The sequence below is a fragment of the Meriones unguiculatus genome, chromosome 4 (genome assembly GCF_030254825.1).
Source record: "Meriones unguiculatus strain TT.TT164.6M chromosome 4, Bangor_MerUng_6.1, whole genome shotgun sequence".
Lineage (NCBI taxonomy): Eukaryota > Metazoa > Chordata > Mammalia > Rodentia > Muridae > Meriones > Meriones unguiculatus.
The window spans coordinates 93,236,763-93,264,666 of NC_083352.1; the positions used below are offsets into that span (position 1 = coordinate 93,236,763).

Here is a 27,904-nt window from a genome sequence, read left to right on the forward strand (position 1 = left end):
TCATTAGGAAACCTTTATTGACATCATTAGAGATAAAAACATTGGAGTCCCATAACCCGCACCCGGAGGGAAGGATGAGAAAGGGCAATGGTTGTTACAGCAGCTTAGGCAAGGGGCTGGGCAAAGGGCCTCCGCCACTCCCAGCTTCCAGCCACCCCCTCCCTTGCGTGGTCAGTGGCAGAGGGCGATGGTCTCCATGTTGAGGAAGCGGATATGCATCTTGGTCTCAATGTCGATACCCTGCCAGATCTGCAACAAAGGGAGTGGCGTCAGGAAGCCTTCCACCACTGCCAGACCCCTGCCTAAGCCAGGTCCCCCGCCTGCCCACCTTAAGCGAGGAGCAGGTCCCACCCACGCGTCTGGCTCTACTCTGGCTCTGACCTTCAGGTGGTTAGGATGAAATCCTGAATCCAAGCTTCTCTCGTTGGGTGGGCTCCTATCTCACTCCCCTGCCTATATCCCCTCCCTGGCTCTGAGAGTCCCACGAAGCGCAGTTCCAGGGTTGCCCCGTGCTGCTGTCCACTTTCCAGATTCAGACTGGGCCAGCCTCGTCCTCAGAGTACTATGCAGACTATTAGGGGCTGTGACATGGGAGGGCATCTGCTTCAAACTTCTGCTCAGGTAGAGTGACACTGCTGTGGAGACTGTCGGTCCGGGCCAGCAGGGCCTGAACATTGAGGTCATGAGGCCATTGGCCTATAGGACAAAACCTTGCCCCACACGAGATCACCCTCTCTCCAGTTCCTTGCCAGTTAGCAAGTGTGTGATGATGGAAGGACAGAGGGGCCTAACAGGCAGGTGACCCCTATGATGTTGGGGTGCCACACTGCCAGGCTGTCACTCAGCATCTACAGAGACACCCCCTGGGCTCCCTAGGGTGAGGTAGGCCTTGGAGCCAGGCCTCCCACTCTCCCCTGCACTGCTCCTGCGGGGACACGCCAACAGTCCCACTTCTCCAAGGGCAGCCCCAACTGTAGGGAGTCTGCGATGTTCTCTGAGAAAGATCCATGATGAATTCACCCAAGTTCTGCAAGAGGGCACAGTCCTTGGGAGCGCCAGAAGGGACAAAGTGGGGAGCTGGCTTCTGGAGAGCCCTGGGGAAAGCAGTAGGGTTGATTTGTCACAGCAGCAGGGGTCTTACTCTAGGCCAGGCTGGCTGAGAAGATGCCCCTGCCTCAGCCTCCTGGGTGCTAACACTGCACCTGTGTGCCACCATGCTGCACTCAAGGCAGCTGCCCCCGGTGTCCACGTCACCTCCCTGGATGTTCAGATCCCAGTGCAAGCCCGAGCAGATTCACACACTAGCAGTGCCGGGCCTCTTCTGCCACACACCCTGTCCAGCCTTGGTTGTGGGCCTCTGGCAGGAGACAAGTGACCTCTGTCTCCCCTAAGAGGCTGGGGCCGCGCTGCCTGCCTGCAGTCGGCCTCCCTTGGGTGAGCAGAGGGCGGACTTAGAGAAGAGTGGCCCACTCTGGCCCTGCTAACCAAACCCTACAGTCTTCAGGCTCCCTCCCTGCATGGGCCTTGGCGGAGCCTGTGTGTTGGGAAGCCGGACTGGGAGTTCCTAGGTCCTCCTGTGCCCTGATAGCCCTGCCCACCTCCATATCCAGATGGCCTTGGAGACGTGATTTTAGCCTTTTCTTCCTGCTTCCAGCTAACCTTCGAGGTAACCGTCACAGCAGCCAGGAGCCAGCCTTAGCACCCAGTCCTGGAATGTGTTTGTCACAGTGAACGCTGTCCACCAGACTGGCTGCAGACGCCATCACAAAACGCCATCACAGGAGGGGGCACAGGAGAGTGGGTGGCCACTTACAGCACCCAGCAGGACACTCTAGGGAGGCAGAACTCAGCCACATGTCACCTGCTCCAGCCTGCTTGCAGAATGCTAGTGTTTGTCCAGGTGCGGAAAGTTTTTGGAATCTCTCAGAATCCCTGCTGTACTGTGGAAAGGGACTGCTCCCAGGAAAGGGTGCCAGTGTCCCAAGAGAGACTGAATTCTCCCATCTATCTGTGCACTGCTAAAGTCGCAGACCACATAGCAACACTACCCTTTCCACAAAGCCAAACACGGCACTTCACGTTCCTAGCAAAGCCTACCCATAGAACAGCCCTGGTGGGCGCCTGGGATCTGCCAACAGCCGCAGCCGCACAAGGTCCTCGTGGTGGCCTAGAGCCCCCTGCCCAGGCCTTCCCATCATTTCCCCCTGACACCTACCTTCAGGAAGTCCTCAAAGGTGATCCCCTCATACACCTGGTCCGGCTCCTGAGGACAAGATTGTGGACAGAATGAGCTGCCAGAGTCTCCCAGGCTCTTCTGAGACAGGCCACCTCCTCCCGACATCCAGAATACAGAGGCAGCATTTTTGAGGCAGGGTTAGAAAAGGGGGAGTCATTTGTTTCTAGCCAAGGCCAGTCTTCTTGGAACCCCAACAGAGGCTGAGGCCATATCCCACCAAGCTCTCCCAGGAGGGTCAGGAAAAAAACGGGGGGTGGGGGGGCCCTGGCATGGGTTTTCCTTCCCAATACAGCCTACCTCACTCTGACCTTAGAATGCCAGCCACCAAGATACATCCTGCCAGCCTGGGTCCTGCCTCAGCTCCCTGAGCCGATAACAGAACTATTCTGGGCTAATCTATGCTCACAGCCCACTGGAATAAAGGGGAAGGGCCTGGAGTACCCTCCGTGACCACCCCATGAGTCACCGTGATAACCAGGGAGCGGGGAACAGAGGGTGGCTTCAGCCAGGGGACCAGCATACTTGCCAAAGCAAGTCTCCAGCTGTGGAGGGGCGGAAGGGATGACACTGGGGCTCAGTACACACACTGAAGAAGTCCTCAAAACACTTCCCCCAGCAGCCCCCTGGGACAGTGAACATTAGCGCAGGGCGCCAAAGGTCCTTGCCGGGTACTCAGGGTCCCCTGCACTGCCCTGGTCCGCCTTCACGGCTCTCAAGGAGCTAGCCTCTTCTTGGTGTGGAAAGGCTCTGAAATGTACACAGAGCCAAGAACAGGAACCCCACAGAGAGTAAGTGCCTGCAGCTCCCAAGCTTGTAGAAGTGTCTCCAGCCCCACCTGTCCTTTGGATATGTGTCCCTCTCTCTGCTGAGGGGAAAGGAGGCCATGTCTAACCAAGGCCGTCTGATGGAACTGCGATTGGAGTCTGGGGCTAGGCTGGAGTAGCATGCATAGGGCACTGGGTTCAAAACCCAGACACCCAAAATGCAAGCGACCCAATACAACAAAACAGACACACACACATCCACTGGCACTGAGGAAAACCTCCCAAAGGTGGTTCCCTCAAGGCGCTGGAGTGGGCATGGAGAAGGAGTGACCTTTCACCCTCTCCTGGTTGCTCCCGGGAACAAGAGTCAATGCCCTTTTAAGGTTTCTTTGTTTCTTAAAGCATTTCATAAAAGCCCCCAGTTTTCCACTGGCCTGGGCCTGCCCTGTCCCCAAGGGCCATTACTCACTGCTCCTCCCCGTCCAGGGCACCAGGCTCCCAGGCTGAGTGAGGGGAGCTAATTATAGACTCCCACTGTGGGGAACGGAGCAGGAGGGTAGTGCTGGCGAGAACAGAAGGCCTTGCCTGGGGAGGCCAGGATGAAGCCTCGCCCAGCGGCCCCACCCTCTACCTGCCAAGATTCCCTGCACAGACAAGGCCGAAAGATAGATGGTACTTAGAGTCCCCGCCCGAGTCAGTAAGTGGCTCTGGAAGAACATCAAAGTGGAAATAGTGGGTGGCTCTCTGGTGACTGGCGTGGTCAGAAGCATCAGCCATCGGAAGCCAGCGGCTGCCCTGACCCACAGCTCAGCCTCAGAGTGGGGTGTGTTGATCTGGCTGATATACGGCCTGTGCTCCATAGGCAGACATACACGCCAGGCTCCCTAGTGGCTCTGTCCCTGCCACACTGGGGATCTGTGCTGGGGACGCCTCCACCTCCCAGGCAGAGTGGATTTTATACAAATCAGCAGGCACCAGCTGCCAACAATTTTACTACAGCAAATTAAGAAAAGTTACCAATTGAAAGTGGAGTGGGATGGGGAGTCATTTAGAGAAGGAGAGTGTAATTAAACCAAATGGGTGTTTGGCTCTGACACAGTTACAAGGGGAGCTCCATTCTCCACTGGGTCAGGGCCCTTCCCCAGGGCGGTTTGCATGTTTTACCAGGGCCCAGTTGCCTCTCTGAGAGAAGCACAGATGGATACAAGCCAGGAGGTCTGCTCTGCCACCACAGCCTCTGTAGAGCGAGGACCTGATCCTCAGTGACAGGCCTAGAGGGCAGGGTCTGGCATGGAGCCGCCTCCACTCTGAAGCTGTTGGCAACACAGGTGCAGAGAGGCCAGAGCTTTGCTGGAAGCTCCCTGCCCACAGACGTGGCCACCTAGCCACCCTAGCCATTGGCTCCATCCCCAACCATGCAAGAGGGACCCCGCACAGGAAGGATCACAAGCTCCGCAGACTCTTTAGTGCTGAGCCTCAGTTTCCCCACCAGTAGAATGAGGCTGAAACCATGAAACGGTGTACACACACGACCGAGCCTCTATTCTGCAGCCTTCGCCCAGTCCCTCTGCTGCCCCCCAACACCAACAGTTTTTACAAACGAAAGGTGCTGGCCCCAGGGTCCCGGCCTGAGAACACTTCCCTCAGTGAGGATGCTGCATGTGTGGACCATTGTTATCAGCACTGCCCCTCAGGGCTGAGGGAGGCCACAATGGCACCACCTAAACTCCGATTTACTGCATCACGAAGCAGTCCAGACCCGCAGTCTCCCGAGGGCGGAAAGAGCTTGCGCTGGGTTCTGACCTCCCAAGAAGCAGACTCCAGCCATAGGAAAGGCATTGTGAGCACGTGCGTGTGCATGCTTTTGTCTTTGTGTGTGTGTGTGTGTCTGTCTGTCTGTCTGTCGGTGGGCTCCTGCTCCCTACCCTTCCCACCCTCTACCCCAAGGGGCGCTCACCATCTGCCCCACACACACGCTGGCAGCCTCCATCATGGCTCCATCTGCAATGGAGCGAGCTGACTCCTTCTCAATGTGAGGGTTTCCGGAGAGCAGCTCCTCCACCACCTGCCAGTGGGGCGGACACTTGGTGACCTTGGGAACTCCAGGCTGGCCCGAGAGGGGGGAGGGGCGGGACCAAGGGAGCACACTTTACATTTCTGTATTCTTCCAGGGTGATGCGGCCATCGCTGTCAGAGTCATACATATGGAACAGAACTGCAGGCAGCAGAGGAGATAGGAAGGAGCCAGTTAGTGAAGCCAGGAGTGGGGACCGGACCCCTGCTCCCCCAGACTCCCATTCTGAAGCTATACCAACTGAACACTAGACATTGTGGCAATATCTGGATGCCAAAGCCTTAGAACAGCCTGGCACAGGGCCTGGGACCTAACTGGTCTCCCTAGTGGGATGCCTTGAGCAAGAGACTTCTCTAGGCCTCAGTTTCCCATTGGGAATTGGAGGCAGCACCTGCCACCCCAGCACACTCCAGACAAATGTGACAGAACTGGACATCTCATGAGCACAAAGCTTATCAGGAATTATCTTAAAACACCAAGTCCCGAGTCCCACTTCCCACATCCTGATTGCTGACTGGTCCTAGGTAGAGCCTGAGGGTGGGTGAGAACTTAGCAGGGCCTGGCTGCCTCCCTTAGCCTTGGCAGTGGCCCCACAGACATGAGGGGGTGGAGAGGCCACTCCCTGTCACTCCAGCACTCTGCCCTGGCATCTGTCAAGGACCAAACACCCAGAACCATGCAGAGAACTTCCTGGTCACAATGTCCTAGCTGAACCTGAGAGCCAGGCTGCCGCAGTCTACTTCACAGATGGGTTGTCAAGGCCCATGCGTGTTAAGCCGGGGATCCTGAACCGGTTCAGACCTGTGCTACTCTGATTTCATGACCCTCACCCCAGGCCTCACAGCAAACAAACACTGGGAGCGCAGATACCTGCTAAGTGGTGACATAGGAGGCCCAGGGGACACCCAGCTGCTCCCAGACTCTGCAGCGCTAAACATAGCCAAACACCCGGAGTTGAGGTAAAGACCACGGTGGTGAAAGGAGACAAGACTTGGACAACTGCCCACAGCACACCATGGGGCAGCAGGTGCGGGACTCAGGGGCTCCCCAGGCCCAGATGCAAGGTTCTGTCTGCACCTGAGTCCTCAGCCCCACAGCTACCCATACTCAGTCAACATGCCATGCCCGGGCTCAAGGCCACACAGCTGAGCAGAGGGCCTCAGGGGAAAGCCAGGTCTTTTAACACTACATCACCCCTTAGTCCCTGGCCCCTGTCCTGCAAGCCCGATGCTGCTGGGCATTTTAAGAGGCTCCCACAAAAGTGCAGCTGCACAGAGACCACCCCAAGCTGCCATTCAGGGACTGAAGGCGAGGTGATGTCCCTCCTACAAATGGCCTCGCCTCCTGCTCTGGGGGATCCTGGCACTCTGAGAACTTGGGACCCGGCACGCACATTTCAGCTTCTCCTTCCGGTGCAGCTCCACCTGCTCCTCGCCCAGGGTGGTGTCAATGGGCCGGAAGTAGGACATGATGGTCAGGAAGTCCTCAAAGTTGATCTCGTCGGCCAGGCCGCTGGCTCCCTTGCGCAGGTTCCTAAGGGGGCAGCATGGGGAGGGAGGACCTCAGTACATAAAGACATCCCTTGAGATGGCTCTGACCTCTAGATGTGCAGAGGACAGTGGCGTGTACATGCACATGACCGCACAAGTGTGTACACACACACTCCAGCTTGAGAACACGTGCACTTGTATACAAACACATACACACACACACACACACACACACAAACGTAAGCTCATGACAACACGTTCCCAAGAACCTGCACCAGAGCCGCCTGCCACAACCCCTCTTACCCCCATCAAATGACAGACCATCATCCAATCAGATCTCTAGAGCCCTACCAGCTGGGGCTGGAGCCATGCCTCCAGCACGTGCCCTTAGCCATGGCCACAGGTGGGAGGGGAAACTGAGTCTGAACTTCCTGGCCCACAGAAGCCATGAGAAGTCAATGCTGAGCTTGGGGCTAGGGTCATATCCGTGTGGGAGAGTGCCTGCCTGGCACACCCGAGGCCTTGGCTCCCTCCCAGAATCACAGGTAAAATGTAAAATGCAAGGCTGGGAGATAGCTCAGTAAGGGAAGTGCCTGTCCTAGGATTTGGTGCCCATAATCCCAGTTCTGGGGAGGTGGAGGTCAGAGGATCCCTGGAGCGCCCTTGGCTGGCCAGCCGGGCCAAGTTGGCAAGCTCCAGGCCGGTGAGAGGTCCTTCCCTCAACGGAGAAGGTTGTCTCTGGCCTCCATGAGCACGTAAACATACATGTACACCTGCATACATGGGAACACGTGCAAACGTAAAGCAAAACCAGGGGCCCTGCTAAGTTTGGAGTCGTTTGTTACAGGGCCAGCAATGGCGGACACAGAAGTGGAGGGGGCCCAGGAGAGCTGTCCCAAGCCAGCCGGGTCTGTCCAGCCCACCCAGGCTCTGCGTTTAATGCCGAAAGCAGTAGCCCCCGTCAGCCAGCCCCTGTCAGCCTGCCCCCAGGAGGGAGCACACACCTGTTGTCGAAGAAGGCACGGATGATTTTGGATCGGATCGGGTTGAGCTCCAGGTCAGGGACATTGTTGAAGTTCTCCTTGCTGTATTCCAGGATGCACGGGAGAGACAGTCAGAAGAGAACAATCCTCAATGCCACCCTGCACAGGCGGTGTGGCGTCACCTCCCCAACAGCCCCACCCTCTCCCCAGGCCTCTTGTCTGCACACTGGACGAGGATGGGAGGACTGAGGGAGCCTTACACTTGGAGGAACCTGTGAGGTGGGTGAGACACTCACACTCAGGCCGCAGAGACAAGATCTGCAGCTCTGGATAGTCATAAGGCTTGCAGGGGCCACTGTGAGCTCCAGCAGTAGGGTACTGGCCTGAAGGGCCTTCAGGAATTAGACTCTCTGGGCATTTCATGACCTGGCACCTCCCAGCATATGCCCAAGAGAAGCAAACACAGATAGTCTCTACAGGAACAAGGCCCATAGGAACCAGGGAAGGGCCAACAGAATGTCTTCTCCCAGATAAATCGATAGCTGAACTTCATGAAGACTGCCCACACAGAGGAATATTACACAGCCAGGAAAAGAACTGAGTGCTGATACCCACTTTAGGAGGATGAACCCTAAGATTGTCACTGTTGGAAAGGCACTGACATGAATAGGTCACATGATTTCATTTAAACAATGCGTCTAGAAAAGGCTGAGCCACTGAGGTTTCAAAAAGCAGGAGAGGGGGTCCAGAGCTGGGGGAGCCAGGTGGCACCTTAGGGGTGGGGGCGGGCTTCTCTTGGCCATGGACACAGCCACATGTCTCAACCGCCTGTCCTCACAGGAGGGCCACAGCTTCTGCCTGTGCCTGTTCTATGGCAATGACCTTCTGAGGGATCTAGGGCACAGCCCTATACTCCAGGGGGCAAGAACGAATGCTCAGAGTGGGGAAGGCTTGGCTGATTAAAACAAAACAAAAAACCTGAGGACATTAGGGGAGGGATGTGACACCGGAATAGACTGAGGCTGTTTGAGTCAGGAGGTTCCACAAACAGCCCCTTGTTCCATCCTGGCTTCACCTCACAAGAGAGGCCTCGGGCTCCAGACACAAGCAGAAGCAGGTGACCAGATCTCTCTTGTTCTCACCACTCCTGGGGCAGCTTCCTGACCTTCTCTCATGGCTGGACTGGTGGCATCTAGCCAGACAAGAGCTGGTAACTAGACACAGCCAGCTCTCACATTCACCAGAGCCCGGTGTGGAAGAAGAACACATTGCAGGCAGTTGTCCAGGTGTGATAGGTGTCACTATATGACCAAACAGTAGATTTGGGCAGGGTGGGTGTAAAAGGAACAGGGGGGAGGGGGGCTGGTGAGATGGATGACCCAGAGGGTAAAGGCTCTTGCTGTGTAAGCCTGGTGACCTGAGATCAATTCCCAGCAGGAAAGCACCAACTCCACACAGTTGTGTGAACCCACAGTAACACCTTTAAGAAGGAATCCAGTCAAGTAGGTGATATGGTTCAATCAGTAGTCCTGGGTACTTGAGAGCTGAGGCCCAGACTCTGTGGCCAGCCTGGGGAGTACAGAGAGACCCTGTCTCAAAAACAACAAAAATCCAACAGCATGGAGGCACATGCCTGGGATCCTAGCCTGAGGAGGCTGAGGCAAGAGGATCACAAGTTCAAAGCCATTCCCGGCTCACGGACTCTATCTGATGAGAACCTAACCAAAAAAGGGAACAAAGCAAGGACACACACTGCCACTGAGCCTCAAGAACATCAAGCTCAGGATGGAAGCCAGTACATGTGGAGTCTGGTTTCCAGGGTGATGGGGGTAGGTGACAAGGAAAGGGTTTCTTTCTGGATGCTTAAAGTGACAGTACAGCTTAAAATGGCTGGGAATGATCTCTCCCCAAAACTACTAAAAACTTTGCCTTTGGTTTCGTTAAAACAGTAAGAACCACGGCACAGTCCATTTCCACAGAGGAAGTTTCCACACAGGATAGCGACTGCTTTTGCAACTGGCAACCAAGAGAGAAAGAACAGAGGGAGCTTTAGGGCCTGACACCCAAGGTCTCTGCCCAACCCCACACAGTTTTGCTAGCCTCCAACAACCACAGAAGGAAGCAAGAGAAACCAGACCCTGGATAAAGGAGTCAAGGTTACCATGGAGACCATCAGATCAGTAGAGGCCTTCCTCTTGGTGGCCTCTGCTCAGATGACAGTCACAGGGACTGTGTGAGCGGTGAGGCCTGCAGCAGGTACCTCACCTGAGGGAGCCCTGCCCGGTGCTCCTATGACACAGAGAAGGCCAGTCACCTGCCAGGCTCACCCAGCTGTGGCAAGTCACATGGGAATCCAGGTAGAGCAAAACCACGCTCATACCCCTGGCATTGCCCTGCCCACTTTCCTCACTCTACCTCCACAGGTACCTGGAGACCCACACTCCTATCCCCCTCCTACCCCACGCCATCTCCAGCCTCAGATGTCCCATTTGTAAGATGGGGATTGTGTGAATACCTGGATCGCTGAGGCAGGAGGATGGTTAGTTGGAAGCCAGCCTATACAGCTTAGCAAGTCCCTGTCTCAAAAGTAGAAAAAGGACTGAAGGTATAGCTCAGGAGGCCCCCAAAAAGGGAGGGGAAGGGAGGGAGGAGGAAGGAGAGTAGGGATGGAGCTACTGCCCACATGTGATGTAGCAGCCTTGGTCTGGAAGCAGTCACTCACAAGAGGTAGATCTGGCCATCTGGTAACCAGAGGCCCCTGCCCTGACAAAGAGAAGGCAAGTCTTGGGGCCAGCGCTGGGCCAGGCTCAGTGGAGCAGCCTTGGGGTCTCTGTCTCCACCCTAGAGCCCTGCATGATAGCAGATTACTGCCCTTGAATGAAGTTGAGCCACTTACCGTCAGGCCAGCATGGCCACCTTAGTGGCCAGTGAAGAGAAGGGGCCCATAAAGCCCCAAGAGACACCCACCTTCCCTGCCTTCTCCAGGGCCCCGGGGATGCCCACCCCCCAGTTCTACAGTGACCTTCCTGTGCCAGGCCACTGGCTATAAGGCTCAGTCACCCTCTCACCCACAACTGGGGACAGTGATGGGTCCATTTTCGTAGACGAGAGCATGGGGGTCCAGAGAGGCCCAGCCAGTAAGTTGTGCTCAGGCAGCTGGCTAGCATAAGCGCTCTGGCTCCAGGGAGCACACCACCACTGCCCTACCCCCTCCAAGTTGTACCTCTTCGCTTTGGAAAGACTTAGAGCTCTGTGGGCAACCACTCCTGCCCAGCTCCAGCCTGAGCCCCCTGGGGACTCACGAAGAGGGTAGGACAAGCACCCAGCCCACAGAGGACACAGAGAACCAGGAAAACCACTGAGGCCAGGGCCAGCCTCTTCTGTAAGCCCAGCGTAGTAGGCCAGTTTCCGGTGGCTTCTGAGTCCCAGCTCAGCTGCCAAGGTCACTCATAGGCCGAAGAGCAGAACTCACAATGGGCCCCACATCCTGCCTCCAGGCTCTCTGGTTTCTGAGGGCTTCCGCATCCTGAGGGACCATGGTCCTTCCTTTTCATGTGCATGGCTCTGCCAAGTCCTCCCAGCACTCACTGCTGGGCAGTGGGGAAACTTCACTGCTGGACAAAGGGGAAACTGAGGCCTCACTGGGACTCTTCAGGGAAGGGACCATGTCTCACAGGGTAAATATCTCCCCTGGCAATGCTGGACACAGGACTGGAGGATAGAGGGCAGGAGGCAGGGGGAGGTGTGACAGAGGACTGGAGAGGACTGTGAGGAGTGACAGCTGAGTAAGGTGGGCAGGACAGTAACCCCAGACTCCAGGTACACTTGTGCACTTTCTGATAGACCAAGCAAGAGAGACAGACAGGCAGACACCACAGGGCAGCTCTGGGAGCAGGCAGGCGGTCAATAGGGCAGGCCCCATTCACTATTGCTAAGGAGCAAATGGGAGGGCTGAGGGCTCTCACGTTGGGACTCCAATCGGATATGTGGCTAGAATGTGCCATGGCATTTGGGCTGAGGCCTCGGTCAGGCACACAAGCAGGCAGGAAGCATGCAGGAAGCTTCCTCTAGGGAAGTTTGGGGTGAGCGCCTCTCCCCTGAGAACCCAGCCTGAGGCAACTCTCCCTGCTACCGCCCCAAGGAGCCCAGCCGGTCACACTGCTCAGCATACACAATGAGTTGGCTTAGACACTATAGCCTTCTTGGAGTGTCCCTGGGCACCTTCTGTATGAGCGCACACATGGGAGGAGTCCACCGACCATAAATATTAGCCACGTCAATAGCAAGGGTGCTGCCCACAGCACGGGGTCCCTCAGCACCCACTCACACCTTCCTCAGACCCTTCCTCGGACCCCAAACTTGAGCCCCTCCCCCACAGGACTCAGGACTTCTATACCCTCCAAGCAGGTCAACCAGGCCCATTCCACTCTCAGGTGGGGTGCAATAACTTGGCCCATTTGCCGAATGCCTGGGAGCCACCTGTGTGCATCTGTGGGCCTGCTGCTCAGATTCAAGCCCAAAGAAACAGCGTGCTTTACACAGGCCAGCTCAGAGAGAGAGAGAGGCCCAAAGCCACACAGCCAACAACCTGAGAGTCAAAGGGCTTGTCCGCCAGGTTCACCCCTGCACCTCGAAAGCCTGAAGGGATAGAATTAGACTCAAAGCCTCTCTCCAGGTAAGGCTGGGTCTGACCCCAGAGCCTACTCCTTCACAACGCTAGGCAAGGCAAATGGTTTGTTTCTGGCCACTGGCCATGACAGTTGGCTCAGAATGAGGCACCTGAGCCTGTGAGAGCCAGTGAGAAGCCAGTTAGCTTCACAGGGTGGCCAGACTTTTCCTCTGGCCTCAAAGGGCAGGACAGCAGCTGCTCTCCACATTGTGTCTTGGATAACCCATGTGGCAAATTGAGATCAGAGGCCACAGGGCCATCAGACCATAGGGGAAACCTTCTAGGCGACACTCTGGGTCAACAATGTGCCTTTGTATAGCAGGCAAGAGAACATGTGTGCACACATGGTTCCCTCAAAGGGCAGAACAGAGCCCATCTCTGAAGGAGGATGCCTCCCTGCGGCCCGTGCTTCCGAGTTTCAGTGACAACACCTTGAGACCTCACGTGTATTTTAGGCCACTGCTATCTGCTAGGAAGTTTGTGACCAAGGTCTCCTCACTTTGCAGGGTCTGGCGGCTCCCACCCGTCATTCCAGCTGCTCAGCAGGTAGGAGGATGACAAGTGAGGCCAAGGCCAGCCTGGGCAACTTAGTGTGAAACATATAAGGAAAAGAAGCAAACACAAAGGGAGCTGGGGCTGCAGGCTAGAGTAAGGTGCAGGGCCGTGTTCATCCCCAGCACCAAAAGATAAACAAGTGACGTCACAGTGGAAAATGTCAAGTTCCCCATCAGAAAGTGGACACCGCCACCCCCCTCATCTTGTGCAAGGCTGGAATGACCCAGAGGAAGTAAATTCTAGAGATAGGCCCATCGGGGTGACGCCAACACAGCTCAGTTAGCTGGCTCTCACACTCCCAGTGCCAGGGAGGATCCAGCAGGTGCTCAGGGTATGGGGGACTTCAGGACAAGTCCAGATCACATGTGACATAAAGAAGTTGGACAGGGCCAGGGGTCTGTCTGTCTGTCCCTCCAACCCCCACTTCCTTGGCTTCCTCTGTAGGTACCTGATTCTGTAGAAACAGAAAGGACTCCTTCCTTCCTCCTTCCACATCTTGTCTTAGAAAGAGTCAGGAGAATTTAAACAACAGCTTTGTTTCAGAAACTGGGACAGCCCTTGGACCCAGCCCAGAGCCACGTGCACCCACGGTAAGAGATAGCAGGATAACGGACAGAAAATAACCACAAGCCCCGCTGGGCTGCGCATCTTACCGAATGGTGGGCTGGTCCCCACTCAGCTGCTTGAACCTCCGGTGCAGTTGCTCTATTTGGTCCGAGGAGACTGAGAATAAGGGGGAAGGGAAAATGGGAGAGAGGAGAGAGAGGAAAAGGGAGAGAGAGACAGATCATTGACATTGAACTTGAGGCAGTCGAAGGCCACAGGATCCTTGTGCCCTCCTCCTCACTTGGCTACTGCCTTCCCTCTTGTGACACTGTGGCATTTCTTTTGACCACACTGAACCACAACTGAGGGACACAGCAGAGCTTCCCTTTCTGCCTGCTGGGGCAACTCTGGGTTCATCTTCTCCCTCACAAAGACCGTGGCCATTATGAATGACAGCTCCTGGTGGAGGCCAGGGACCAGCCAGTCCCCCAGGCTTTGTCCTCCCACCACCCATGAAAGGAGACCTTGTACCTGACTGTTTGCCCACCCCACCCCTGCCATCCTGTTCTGGATCTGTCTGTGCAGCATAGGCTTGGCTGGGAGCAGCCAGTTAGGGAGAGCAGAAAGAGAAGGGAGAAGTTGGGCCTGGAAGGATGTCCCCGAGACACACAGTGCCCCTGCTACAGAGAGCATGGCAGTGAGTGACCAAAGCAGGGGTCCACATGGCCATCTCTGGCTTTCCTTTTGCTGGCTACCTCTCAGAAGGCTGAAGACCACAGCACTAGCAACCCTATCCAAAGCATGCTCTCCTGACATGGGACAACACGTATGTACCCAGGTGCCTGACGCTCAGTGCATTCAAGTCCTCTTGGGGACCATGTCCAGTTCAGGCCAAACTGGGTTGGGGACCTGCCATACCCACCTGTAATCGCCTCATCCACACACCTCCACACACAGTCCTACCTCTCATTCTGAGACCTAACAGGCCTCCTGTTAACAGGCCTCCTGCTGTCTTGGAGTCTTCCCTCCCTCCACCTAAGCTCAAGACTCGGTTTATTCAGGAATCCACCACACTGAGTTCTCAAGCGTCCCCGGCAGCTGCTGCTCACCAGGGAAGAGCAGGGGAGGCTGCCAGCCTGGGCTAGGCACCGCTCCAGGCGTTAGCTCATCGATCCCACCCAGCCTGGGGAAGGCAGGGCTGCATCCCCACACGGAATGTGCAGTCACGGATGACCGCAAGCTGAGTGACATCCAGGACAGTATCTACCTTTCTAGAGAAAATGCCGGCCATGTCTGTTACCGGCAAGACAGCAAGCAAGGTGACTGGGCTCCCACGGCCAGTGTGCACCCAACAGAAGCGAGGAGGGACACGGGATGTGTGTGGCCTTGTGGCTGTGCTGTGTGAATCACTGTAAATTGGAAACCACCAATACACCTAGCAGCGGCAGACCAACCAAGGTGCGACAGGGGGATGCAGCCAACGGATGGGATTCTATATGGTATGGAAACTAGGTATCGTATGTAACACGGAACCAAAGAAGCCAGACATGAAAAGGCGTGTGCTTCATGATGCCACCTGAGCAGAGCTCATACTCCGGAGGGCCTGGCCTTCGGTGTTAGCAGTCAGGGCAATGGCTGCCCCAGGGGACAGAGTGATGAGAACGGAGTGTGAGCGGGCACTTAGGGGGCAGAGAATATTCTCTGTCTTGATGCTGGCACAAGTGACACAGGGGTCTCCCTGACAGGGTGCGGAGCTTCATGCTTATGGGTGACATGCTTTTTGTCATCATTGTTTTGACAGGGTCTCATGTAGCCCAGGCTAGCCTTAAGCTTACTATGTAGCAAAAGGTGAACTTGAACTCCTGATCCCCTTGCCTCCATTTCCTAAGCATGGAGATTACAATTGTGTGTTACCACACCCAAGTTATTAGGAGTTGGGGCGGAGCCTAGCGCTCTGCTGTGGTTTTAGGTGAGCGCTCTACCCACTGACCTATACTCCCTACCCAGGGGCACAGTGCTTTCTGATCTCCACAATTTCCAAAAAACCAAAACCAAAACAAAAACAAACCTTTATCTACCAACTTGAGAACTTTGTGGGGAGGAGTGGGCCCTGGAAATGAGCATCCCATAGGTGCAGAAAGTGTGTGTGTGTGTGTGTGCAACCCCGCTGCGGCCTACCACCCTCACGGAAACGCTTGGGAAGGACCAGAAGTGCCTCTGATTTGGGACTGTTTTCAAAATGTCTCTCTGTGCCCAGGCTGCACCTGAACTGAGCCCAAGCAATCCTCCTGCCTCGGCTTCCTGAGAAGACGCAACTGTAAGTCCTGTTGGATCTTCAGCAATTTCTCCCGCCCGCCTAACGTAAAAGTGTGGAACTGTACAGCGGAACTGGGTCACACCCCATCACGAGAACACCCGGGCTTATTCTGTCTTGCATGACATCTGTACCAGACGATGGTGCGCACACCCTCCAGCCAGCAACCCAACCCCAGGCTAGCCTTGAACTCTCTATGTAGTTGAGGATAACCCCTCAGCCTCCACCCCCCAAGTGCTGGCACTACAAACACGCACGCCCATACCTGTCTTAGGCATTGCTGGGAATTGAACCCACGCCTCCATGCACGCTAAGCAAGCGCTCTACAAACTAAACCACATCTCCAGCCCTTGAAAAACTATTTTGAGTATCGAGAGTCAATATTTAATGTTCCCAGCCTGTTATCAAGGGGCAGATCCAACTGGCCAAAATGGCTCTTCCCATGAGGTTCGTGTTGAATGCACAATGGCCACGATGGCGGGACAGAGCTCGCCAGACTGGGACTTGAGACTTGCCTCTAGTTCACCCATGTTTTCTGGTTTCTCTCCGTACAGTGCGTGGGCTTCAGCCATAAAAACATTTCCCGGCACACGGCACAGTCCATATGGGACAGCAGACACTCACAAAAGCATTAATAAGTCATCCTTGGCTCGGTGCTCTGGTCCAGGCACATGTGGTCTTATAAAGGACACACTTCCCCTTCCCTTCTCCCTTTTCTCCCTTTTGGAGACAGGCTCTCATGAGGCCCAGGCTAGCCTCCAACTCATTTAGTCAAAGATAACAACCTTGACCTCTGACCTTCACCTGAGAACAGGGAACACAGCCATGTGCTGCCAAGCCCAGTTTAAGCCATGCTGGGGACTGAAGCCAGGGTCTCGTGTATGCTAGGGAAATGTTCTGCTAACTCAGCCATAGCCCTAGCTCTTCAGCCTATATTATTCACCTGAGAAAGGCTCTTACCACGTAACTCACTATGTAGACCAGGCTGGCCCCAAACTCATAGAGATCCACCTGCCTGCCTTTGCCTTCCCGAGTGCTGGGATCAAAGGTGTGGCCACCATGCCCATATACTTAAGATAAGTGGTAAACTGTGCTTCCTGGCTTTCTAATAACATCGGACCCACATCCAGATGTGATGAATGTTAGGAATATGTTTTCTTTAGTTCACAATATCTAAAATACTACCATATCAACATGTAACCCACATAAAAGAATAACCAGGCCTTAGGAGGCCATGGGAATTCTGCACCTCACATTTCACTGGGAAGAAAGACTGATGGGAAAGACAGGGTGTAAGGGAATGTCTTATGGGGGTTCCCTGCAGCATGAGACAGGAGGCATAGGAGGGCATAGTGGCAGAGGACCCAGGACTGGTGGGGAATGTGAACACAGGGGGGGAGGGGACAGGGTGAATTTTGCTGGCTTTATCCACTGGGACAAGTTTTAGAGTCTTCACCTTCAGGGAACATAGAACTCCAAGCCAGGAACCAAGACCTGCCACATGGCAAGCCTGAGAGTAGACCCAGAGAGGGCCAGGACCTGTGGGAGCCAGCTGGTATAGCAAACCTGGGGTGAAGCAGTGGGGCACTGGGACGGTCTGCTCTCCTCAGGGGCTCCCTAAGCCTCCCTGCCTCCTGCTATCCCCAGCAGCAGCCTGAATACAGAGGCTCAATGCCACCAGGCACAACCAGGTAAGATCTGAGGACTTTCCGGAGCTCTGTGGCCCACCATCCCCATGAGACGGGGCTAGGGCTCTTTCCCAACTACACAGAGGACCGGCACAGGCCAGAGCCTGGGAGAAGAGGCAGCTTTGCGCCCCTTCTTCAGCAGGCGCCGGTCTGCCTCCTCCTCTGAGAAAACAATAACACCTCCCACCTCCTAGGAGGTGGCTTCCATGGCGACTTGCCTTCTCAGTCACAAATGCTATTCACAGCTCTCCAAGGTGGCAACAGCCCTGTCTCCTGTGGATGACTGATTGTATGGAAAGCAAAATCCACAGGCAAAAATCCTGCTCAGCAGCAACAGAGGCGCCTTTGGGACCCTCACTGGTGTACAGGGTGGTGACATCGGTGTGCATGGTCCCAAGGGCCACCTGGCCCACGTGTCTATATGTCAGACCCCCAACAGTCGACTCCATGGAAATGAAACATGGACTCTTGCTCAGCAAGGGCCAGGAGGAGAGGGTAAAGATGGATAACGGGTGGACACAGGGTTTAACTGGGGGTGATGGAATGTTCTGGAAATGGAGATGGCGATTTAGAACACTACCTGCAGGGAACCGACCAGAGTTACTTCAGAGTAGTTAAAACGGTCAGTGAGGGTGTCCGTGTGTGTGTGTGTGTGTGTGTGTGTGTTCCTGTGGGTGCATGTGGAGGGTGAAAGGTCAACACCGACATCTTCCTCTGCCACTCTCTCCCTTGTGTTCCGAGCCAGGGTCTCGGCCACTCTCTGCCTCCCCAGCACTGGAATTAAATACATGTGACTATTTTTTATGTAGGTGCCAGGGATCAAACTCTGCTCCTCATGATCACAGGGAACTTTTCCTAAACTGATAAATTTTATGTCATGTGAACTTGGGTCCCACTTGAAACAAAAGAAAACAAAAATCAATGTTTACTCTGCAGTGTTTAGCTCTGCATCTGGGTAGAGAAATAAGAGCGATCAGCCTGACTGTGACTGGCTTGCTGCGCCCAGAGCAACCCAGGTCTTCAGGGCTTTTCTGCTGGCTTTTCTGCTCCACAGGGAGGCCACCTGCGGCTCCAGACACAGCAGTGACTAATGCAGGGATGGGGATGGGGGGGGGGGGGAGGGCAGGCTGGGGACGGAGGCTGGGCTTCCGGAGGAGCTTCGCAGGAGATCTGTACCAGCTGCCCTCTCTCGTGAGTGCCCCTCCTCCACTGGCTAGCGCCCTGGCAGCTGCAGCCCTGGTACGAACCCACCATGTTGGCATGGAGTTTAAACTCTGAGGATGCACCCGGCCGTTTGAGGGGGGTTTTCAAATCCAACAGGGGGGCAGGAGCACAGACCCTCAGACCCTCTCTTCACACAGACTTCAGGCAGAGTCCCCAGGCAGAGCCAGCCACATCAGCGTGGAGACGTCACCTGGAGCCACCCTGGGCACCTAGGGTCTCCCCGGGGTCTCTTCCACCTTCCTCTGCACAGAACACATCCTTGGAAGGGGAGTAAACATGACCGGTGGATTGCCTTCACTCTGCCTCACACCCTGCACTCTGAGCAAGCGAGGCCATGCTGGCAGCTGTGGGAGTGGGACAGCACAGCTCTGAGCATCGCAGTGGGGGTGGGGCGGGCCACCTTCCTGGCTCTTCACCAGTCACCTTATTTTGGGAATACAGAGAGTGACAGCCTGACTTGGGCAGGAGCTGAGCCTGGGCTGGGCAGGCAGCACACCCACTTCCCTGTTTGGGGAGGCAGGATCAGAGAGGCAGAGTGGCTCCCTGAGGGTCACACAGCAGGAGGATTTGTTCTTCCTGCCTCGTGCTGTGCTCTGTGCCAAAAGCTGCAAGCACCCAGAACAAGGGAACACATTACATTTCTGCATTAGAGTGGAGCCATTCAGAAGGGTGAGGGCACCCTCTTTCCAAACAGACATTGAGAGTAGGCATGACACAGAGCATCCTGGAGACAGCTCAGCCCCGCCTGCAGAACCATCAGCTCCAGATTTAGCCCAAGGCTGAATCAAGTGGTGGCAACTTACCTCACACACAGGGGAAAGAAGTCAGAGAACCTGGGCCTGCTCCTGAGGGCTATCACCGGCTCCACCTGCCACTGCAAACAGGTGGCCACTGGAGAAAACCAGGAACCACTTTAATAACCAGCTAAGCTTAGAAGAAAGGGTTTTCTCTGAGCAGGGGCCTACAGGCACACTTCTGAAAACCCTGTACTTTGGAGAGAGGCTGAGGGAGGAGGATCACCAGTTCAAGGACAGCTTGGGCTGCAGGACAAGATCCTGTCTGGGGGAGGAAGGAGGACACACCTAGAAACAAGGAGACCAAGACCCACCGGGTGACAAACAGAAGCTTCGAGATGGTGTTAGAATAGCTGCAAACACTAATGGCTAAAGGTTGGGGCTTTAACCCACCGAGAGACCTCCCTGGCCTTGGGTCTGGGCAAGCTTAAACCAAGGCCCCACAAAACACTGAACCTCGAACAGTAGCCTTCCACATCAGGTGGGTCACACAGGTGGGTTCTGTCAGCCAAAGGGTGAGTGGGGCTGGGAGGAGGGGATCGAGGCCCATGGTCCAATCAAAATCCTGAGCCTGTGCTACAGCTGGTCAAAAATATGCGGCACTGAGGAGTATCCCGGGGCCCAACATGGACTAGCGGCAAGCACTTCCCATGGACCTCCCCAGCTCAGGCCCAAATTGAGAAGTTCATATAGCAGATTGGTCAGAACCCCGAGACACTTAGAACAGATGCAAAGCGCCTTGGAAATGACTTCTGTGGCTCAGGTTGCACAGGAGCCCCTTGAGAGGGAGGGACAGACAGAGCCCCACAGCAGGAGATGAACTCTAAATCTAGCCAAACCACACAAGCAAATGAACCAAATAAAGATACTCAAACTCCACAGCATGAGCCTAGAAACAATTTGTAAGTAATTAAAATTTAAAATTGTTAATGGATGCCTTAGTCAGGGTCACTATTGCTGTGATGAAATACCATCACCAAAGCAACTTGGGGAAGGAAGGGTATTTGGCTTACACCTCCATCATCAAAGGAAGTCAGGACAGGAACTCAAACAGGACAACAACCTGGAGGCAGGAGCTGATGCAGAGGCCATAGAGGGTGCTGCTTACTGGCTTGCTTCCCATGGCTTGATCAGGCTGCTTTCTTATAGAACTTAAGACCATCAACCCCAGGGATGGCCCCACCCACAATGGGCTGGGCCCTCCCCCATCAATCACTAATTAAGAAAATGACTTACAGCTGGATCTTCTGGAGACATTTATGTCAACTGAGGTTCCTTCCTTTCAACTTGACTCAAGCTTGTGTCAAGTTGATATAAACTAGCCAGCATAATGGGTAAAGGCTGAAACCTAGCTGAAGAGAGAATTAGTGAATTGAAAGGCAAACCTAAGGAAATGTTGCTGAATGTGGCTCAGAGCAGTGAAGAAAACATGAAAGAAGGGTCAAGAAGTGTTCAAAAGACAAGAAGGTCCAAAAGACAAGAAGGTCCAACATATTTATAACAGGAACCACTGAAGGGTAAGATCACTCACAGAAAGGCAATATTTTTGTGATAGTAGATATGAGTCTTCTTTAGAATGAAATAGCACAAACCATTCCCAGGTATGATCATATAAAAACAATGATACAATTTTAAAGCAGAGAGAAAATAGGTAACAACAAAAACCCATTAGACAAAACCTAATTTATCAATAGTAATCCAAAACTGGGGGTTAGGAAATTATCCAGCAAGCTAAAATTTTATACCCAGCTCAATGTTCATTCATACACACCAGCAAAACAAGTTCAGTTTATAACTACAGATCCTTGCTGAGAAATCTTTGGGAAAACATATTAAATAAGAAAAGAAAATCCACAAGGAATAGTGTTTGCAAGAATAACTGTTTGCCCCAAAAGAATAAATTAGCCAGCTTGTAGGCTTCAGAAGTAAAAACACATAGCCAGGCAAAATTTAGCACAAAGGCAGAGATAACAGCTCACTTTAGGTATGTCAAAGAAAGAGATGGGGAAATTATTGATGTAAAAATTGCCATGCAGGGCTGGCAATATGGCTCAGAGGGTAAAGGTTCTTGCTACCAAGCCTGTGCTATGGGGTATGCACACTCAAGAGCTGGCGTGCACGAGCACACACACAGACACACACACACAAATATAATTTAAGACAGTTTTTGTTGGAATGTGGCCAGCTACAGACATTTATCACTCTCTAATTAGAACAACTTGAAAATCTTTGGACTATGCATGTTTCAGGTTCCGCATTTTTATGGATGAGGTACCTTAGGGATGGAACCCAAGTCAAAGCACAAAAGTGATTTTATGTATTATTTTATTTTATTGTTTCCAGGCAGGGTTTCATGTGTGCCCAGGCTGGCCTCAGACTCCACATGTAGCTGAGGATGCCTACATCTCCCAAGTTCTGGAGCCACTACACTGGTTTTATGTGGTGCTGGGTTATTGGCCTAGGGTTCTGTGCATAGCTCGGCAGGCAAGCTATGGACTGAGACAATGTGTGTGTGTGTGTGTGTGTGTGTGTGTGTGTGTGTGTGTGTGTGTATTTGGTTAAGACAGAGTTTCTCTTCTCTTTGTAACCCTGGCTGTACTGGAACTCTCTCCATAGACCAGGCTGGCCTCAAACTCATAGTGATCTGCTGCCTCTGCCTCCCGAGTGCTGGGATTAAAGGTGTGTGCCACCACAGCCTAGCCTCTATCTTGCTTCTGTGGTGCTGGATCTGAACCAAAAGCCTCCCTACTTAGACAAGCACCCCAGCACTGTACGTGTCTTGAGTGCTCTTGTCACATGAGGTCAGAGGTCAGTGCTCAGAAGTCTGTATTCGGGAATACTCTAGATTTGAGACAGGTGTTCAGCCCCTGCTTGCCAAGAGACCCTCTTACAGCTGTACACTTGGGGCAAGACACTCCCCACAGATGGCCCTGAGGCATAGCCGGTCACCTCTTGAAGGGGCTCTCAGAGGCCCAGTCTCCTCAGCAATGCCCCTGCCTCCTGCCTTCCCTTCTGGAGGACCTTAGGCCCCGACATGACCTCAAACGCTTCCTGTCGCCTCTCAAGTAGAAGGCCACTCATGACAGCATACCCATCCACTAGGGTCATGCCGCAGGACAACAAAGGACCTTTTTGTCCTGGTGCATAAGGTAACCGCTGCTACCATCGGAAATGCCCGGTCGACCTTCTGGCTTTATGAATTAATAATTAAGTTGGAACAAGTGACAGGCTGCCTGGTAGGACTGTTCCTCCCTTGGGCCCTGGCCCTGCCTTGTTCCTAGAGCTGGGTCCTTTAGAGGTGCCCAGATCCCACACCCTTTAGCTTAAGGTACCGGGGACCAAAGCCCTTTAGGATATAGGAGCTCCGGATCTGTGCACACGGCATTCAATTTGGCCTGTCATCTAGCTGTCTGGTCTGTGTCATCCAGCCGGCTGTATGCCTGAGCAGCTCTGATTAACCTCCTTGCTACATCCGGGGGTGGAAGCATTAGCTCAAAACAAAATGCCGTGCCCATGCAGGGTGGGAAGAAACACTGGGGAGCTCATTATGCAGGTCCCCAAGCTGGCAACTCCAGCAGCTGCCACCTGCTCTCCCACAGACAGCACAAGGTCCTCTTTGGAACAGCTGGGAGCCACCCGGGAAGCCCCCAGGAGACAGACGGGGTGGCTCTCACCCCAGTCTAACCAAATCCCACCACCAAAACATGCAAGTTCCAGAACATTCTATGTCACCCAGGACCCATCCGATCAGCCCTTAGCCCCAATGCAACTCAGTATTACCAGCTTCTTGCTGTAACATACTCGTCTCTCCTGGGCATCCCAGGGACCCGTGCAGCTGCAGGTTCTGTCCTTCACACTCTGGAGTCTCTCTCTCTCTCTCTCTCTCTCCCTCTCTCTCTCTCTCTGCCTGCTCCCTCCCTTTCCCACCCTTCCCTGCACTGGAAACCACTCTAGAGGATCTGCTTTGGATTCAAATCTGGCATCTAAGTGACTGTGGGCAGTCACTTTCTGAGCTCAGCCTCTGTTCTGTCTGTAAACTGACCATAAGGATCCCGCCCTCAAGGAGCTTTTACAGGGGGCGATGCTGAGCAGCTGCTGGGCGTGGTGGCGCACACCTGTAGTCCCTGCACTCAGGGGGCAGGTGCAAGAGGCTCTCTGGGAGTTCAAGGCCAGTCTGGTCTACAGAGACATTCCAGGACAGCCAGGACTGTTACACAGAGAAACCCTGTCTCACAAAAACAAACAAACAAAAGAAGTAGATGTTTTAATTCGGTCACTCCCTACCCCCCCCCCCCCATTTCCTAGAGACAAGATCTCTCCATACAGCCCAGGCTAGCCTCAAACTCATGCTCCTTCTATTTGGGATGATAACAGGTGTGTGCCCCCATACCAGGGACAGGCGGCTTGTGATGGTCTGGCATTGAGAACCTAGAGGGATGTGGAATGAGCCCCCTTTTGTGGGGTTCCCAGGGTCGACAGCCTACCACTGCTGGGGAAACTGGCCTTGGCTGGCTGCCCTTAGTGGCTGGCTGAGCACAGAAGTATCAACCCCACGCCATGCCAGCTTTCCCCCAACCACCCCTTTCATCCAGGGCCTACAATGGTAAGGAACAATGGACAGGGGCCACTCCCAGACAAAGACACAGGCCAGAGATGGGATAATGCTAGGAGGCTCAAGCAGGAGGGCCCTGAGTTCAAGGCCAGTGTGGCCTATGTGAGAAGACTCTCTCAGAATTTTGTAAATGGGGGAGTCAGGGTAGCACTTGCCTAGCATGTGTGAGGCGCTGGGTTCCAGCACAGTTCTGTAAGACAAAGAGAACTATGGCGCAAGAAATCACCTCTAGGGGATTAGCCTCAGTGGAAAGACAGAAACCAGGCCCCAGCCAGCCTTGGCACTCCCCTGGAGAGGGGACTGTCCCTCTCATCCATCTGCAGAGCCTCCATGACCTCATCCATGCAATGGGCCACCAGTGTCCCCAGCAAGGCCCAGGAACAAGACCTCATCACTGACTGCTGGGCTGCTCTTGGCTCTTGGCAAATGGCATGGGCCTGAGCTGATCCAAGGTTCCGCTGCTCTGGCAGCTTCCTGGCCTGTCTGCAGGCGTGGAGAGATGGGAGACAGACCCCTTGCCTTTCCCAGGAATCCTCCTGGCTGCTTTCAATCAGGAGCCCAGGAGTGGGGCACAGACTGAGGGAGCACCCCAGGCTAGCTCAAGACCTCTGAGGCCCTAGGCTGAGTCCCGCCTGGATGGAAAGACAAGCTGTTGGGAAGCAGTCTAGGCAGGCACCTAGCTTGGTGGGAGGGAGGCTTGAGACATGAGTCAACCAGTGCATTCTCACCGTGGAGGGAGGCAGCATGTGGTGCCCCATGCCCGGTGCAGTCGGCTGAGTCCCCCCACCCCCTGTCAGGCATATTTCCCAAGGGGTGGCTCAGGCTGGCATGGACAAGGGGCCTGCAGGAGGAGGCAGCCCTCAGCTCAGTGACACTTTCTGGGTTATGGACTCAGCGACAGCCCACCCCACACCCTGAGTGAGCCCCGTGGGGTCTCATTGCCAACTAGCCACTCTGTGGAGACCAGGGGCACCTTTTAGGGGGAGGCAGGTGATGGTCTGAGACAGTTGATGATCTGAGGAGGTGATGGGAGGAATGGGGGCGCTAAGGACACTGGGTCTGAGCGTGTCCACCAAGGCCACATCAGAGCACCAGACAGGGCAGTTGTCTGGAAGGGAGCCCTAGACTATGGCAGCAGGAACTTTGCCCTGAGACAGGGCAGAGAAAAAAAACATCTGAAATCTTAACCCAGGACAAAGTGACAGTTGGAGTCTCCCATATAAACAGCAAAATCAAGTTGGGGCAGAGTGGCCCAGCAGTGGGAAGGTTTATGCAGAGGTCCTAGGGTGAGGAAAGGAAAAGCAAGCCACCATGGCAGCCGGCTCCTGCCCTGGAGATCATAATATGTGGTGGGGACTCTCCATGCCCCACCCTTCCACTCCCAGCTGTGGGACTGCAGGCAAGACACTTTTCTCTCTGAGCCTCAGTTTCCCTCCTGAGAGGAAATGGCCACATCTCTATCACCCTTCCTGGAAGATGAGGGTGAAGACCTTCTGGGTGTCTTATAAAGTGCTCGCTCGGGGTTGGGGGGGGCAAATCCGAGTGCAATGTGTCCACAAATTCTCACAGTCAAGCCCTGTCCAATCCCACACTAAGCCCAAGGCCTTCCTCCCTAATGTCACCTCCCAGGTCCACACAGCTGCTCAGAGGCGATGCCCAGATGAGGCACCGAGGTCCAGAGAGGCAGTAAGCTGCTGAAGGTCACACAGCAGGGATAAAGGGACCAATACCTACCACAGTGTGGCTCTGAGGGCTGGGCAGCACCTCTAAGGAGGGCACTGTTGCAACATCCATCTGACCACAGAGGAAACTGAGGCACAGAGAGCAGAAAGGACTCCCCAAGTTGGACTGCTGTGCAGACTGAGCCTGGAGGACTGCTATGTCACCCAACACTCTCACTGACATGACCAACTGCCTCCTGCCACAGGGCCTTGGCACCTGCTACTCCAATGCTTTTGCATGACTGGCTCCTTCTTAGTTATCTGGGCCACCTCCATCCACATCCTCAAAAAGCCTCGTTCATAAAGATTTATCCGATGGGTGAAAGTGCCCAGACTGTAACCAACCACCTTCAGGGCCCTCGGGACCTCAGGAAGCACTATCTCCGGGGTGTAACCTCAGATCCGCCCCCCAGGCCCCTGTTGGACTTGAATTCTGAGCCCAGGCAGCAAGAGAAGAAGCCACCCCAGCCTCCTCCAGGCAGCCACTAAGTCTGGGCGCAGCATCTGTCACCGTGGGAGGCTGGGCCCAGGAAACTGACAAGGCTCCCAGCATGCTCTGCGGCCCATCACTGTCAAACCCACGGCCCGTAGGAATTCCCCCAGAAGGCCCTGGTTGCTACCAGGGTGGGGGACCCAACCTGCACCCGGAATGCCAGCCGTCTCCGCACCAGCTGGGACAATCGGTCAAACAGAGGCAGGAGGGGGTGGGGACTCCTTCTGTCCTCCATCACGTGGGCCTAGGGAGGCGGGTTCACAAAACTTTTGGTTTGTGGTTAAGATGAATTCACAGAGGAAATACGAAAGGGGTGGGATGGAGTGGCGCGCTGCCCTGCAGTCCCAGAACCGGGGAGACTGAGGCAGGGGAGGGTCCAAGATCCCAACAGCCTAAGCCCCGCGCGCTCCTACTTGCCTCTCACACAGGCAGGGCGCACACGCTCCTGCATGCCTCGCACACACAACCGCACACACCGCTGCTTGCTTTGCACAGTGCGCGCGCACAACGCCCCTCACAGCTGCTCTCGCTCTGGCCGCCCGACGGCGCCCTCGGCGGGCGGTGTGAGTGGCTCTCGAGGATCCGCCGCACACCCTTGCCTACCGCCTGCAAGGGCGGAGGCGCGCAGCACTTGGGGACTTTCTAGGACTTTCTAGGACTGCACCGGGCTCTCGGGAGGCGGCTGGCAGGGGCACCCTCCTCGGGTGGGGCTGACCGGCTGCAGGCGACTCGGCAGCACTTCTCCACCCCGCCCCCGGCCTCAGCAGCCACGGGGCACCAGCCTCCCATTGCACGGAGGAGGCAAACCGGCTTAGAGACGACGCGAACCGACCGGCCCAAGGTCACAGAGGCTCCTGTCCGGCCACGCGCCTGCCCACTCTGGCGCACGGCCCGGTCCACGCGGTGTTTCCGAGCCCAGGGACGAGCGCGGGGCGGACGGGCGCTCGTCCACGCGTGCCCCGCCCGGCCTCCCCGGGTCCGGGGGAGCGCGGGCCAGCTCGGGGGACGCGGGGCGGGGGCGGGGGACGCACGGGGAGGCGGGAGGGTGACCCCCGCCTAAGGTCACCGCGGGCCGCGCGGCTCCACCCGCTCCCGCCACTTCCAAACTTTCCTCCGCCCTGCGCAGCCCGCAAGCCGCAGACTTGCAGGTGCGGCGCGCGCTAGGCGCTCTCCGGGGCTGCCGGGGCGCCGGCCCTCGCACCACGACCACTGGCCCGGCTCCGCGCCCGGCCAGGGAAGGCTTGGGTCCTGTCGCCTCCGGGGCCACCATCTCCCCCTCCCCCCACCCCCAGCCGGGGTCCCGGCCCACCCCTCCCCGCGGCGTCGCCCGCACCCATCCGTAGCAGCGGGAGAGCGAGGCACAGAGAGGGCCAGCCACTAGCCCAAGGTCACACAGCGCGGCGGCGCCAGGCGGGGGCATGCAGGCGACGGCCCCCGCGCGCGAGTGCCCGGCCGCCGCGTGGTACTCACAGCCGGTCTTGCCCTCGAGCTCCCGCACCTCCTCGGACGCCGAGTGGGCAGCGCCCATGGTGCGCGGCGGGGGCCGGGGCGCCCCCTGCTCGCAGGCCGGGGACTGCCCGCGCTGCGCTGCGCTCGAGCCGAGCCGGGACGCGGGGACAGCGGCGCGGAGCCGGTTCCGCGTGGGGCCCCGGCGGCCTCTTATAGCGGCGGGCGGGCGGAGCGGCGCGGTCCTAGAGCTCGTCGGCTTCGCATTTGGCCGCGGGGGCGGGAGTGGAGGGGG

At 55.6% G+C, this 27,904-nt stretch overlaps 1 protein-coding gene across 3 annotated transcripts; it reads right to left on the reverse strand.

The window, feature by feature from the left end:
* Tesc (tescalcin) lies at positions 1 to 27,884 on the reverse strand. 3 transcript variants are annotated; one of them, XM_021642689.2, is made up of 8 exons: positions 27,634 to 27,884; positions 13,425 to 13,494; positions 7,569 to 7,649; positions 6,468 to 6,607; positions 5,154 to 5,215; positions 4,958 to 5,065; positions 2,216 to 2,263; positions 1 to 249 (listed from the first exon to the last, which is right to left on the reverse strand). In XM_021642689.2, the coding sequence occupies exons 1-8, from the start codon at positions 27,689 to 27,691 to the stop codon at positions 172 to 174; spliced, it is 645 nt and encodes a 214-aa protein (XP_021498364.1). In that variant the 5' UTR covers positions 27,692 to 27,884; the 3' UTR covers positions 1 to 171. The 3 variants fall into 3 exon arrangements, with proteins under 3 accessions (XP_021498364.1, XP_060238510.1, XP_060238511.1); XM_060382527.1 differs by lacking the exon at positions 27,634 to 27,884 and adding an exon at positions 23,118 to 23,151; XM_060382528.1 differs by lacking the exon at positions 27,634 to 27,884 and adding an exon at positions 14,281 to 14,415.
* Between the last annotated feature and the right edge of the window lie 20 nt (positions 27,885 to 27,904).

What these genes read in the sequence shown, in the direction of transcription:
- Tesc (XM_021642689.2), bottom strand. Translation starts at nt 27,691, where the DNA reads ATGGGCGCTGCCCACTCGGCGTCCGAGGAGGTGCGGGAGCTCGAGGGC. An exon ending in CCCTGGAAGAATACAGAAAT is followed by an intron (nt 5,066 to 5,153) that starts GTAAAGTGTGCT and finishes CCCCACTGGCAG; the next exon opens with GTGGTGGAGGAGCTGCTCTC. An exon ending in CCTTTGAGGACTTCCTGAAG is followed by an intron (nt 250 to 2,215) that starts GTAGGTGTCAGG and finishes CCTTTGTTGCAG; the next exon opens with ATCTGGCAGGGTATCGACAT.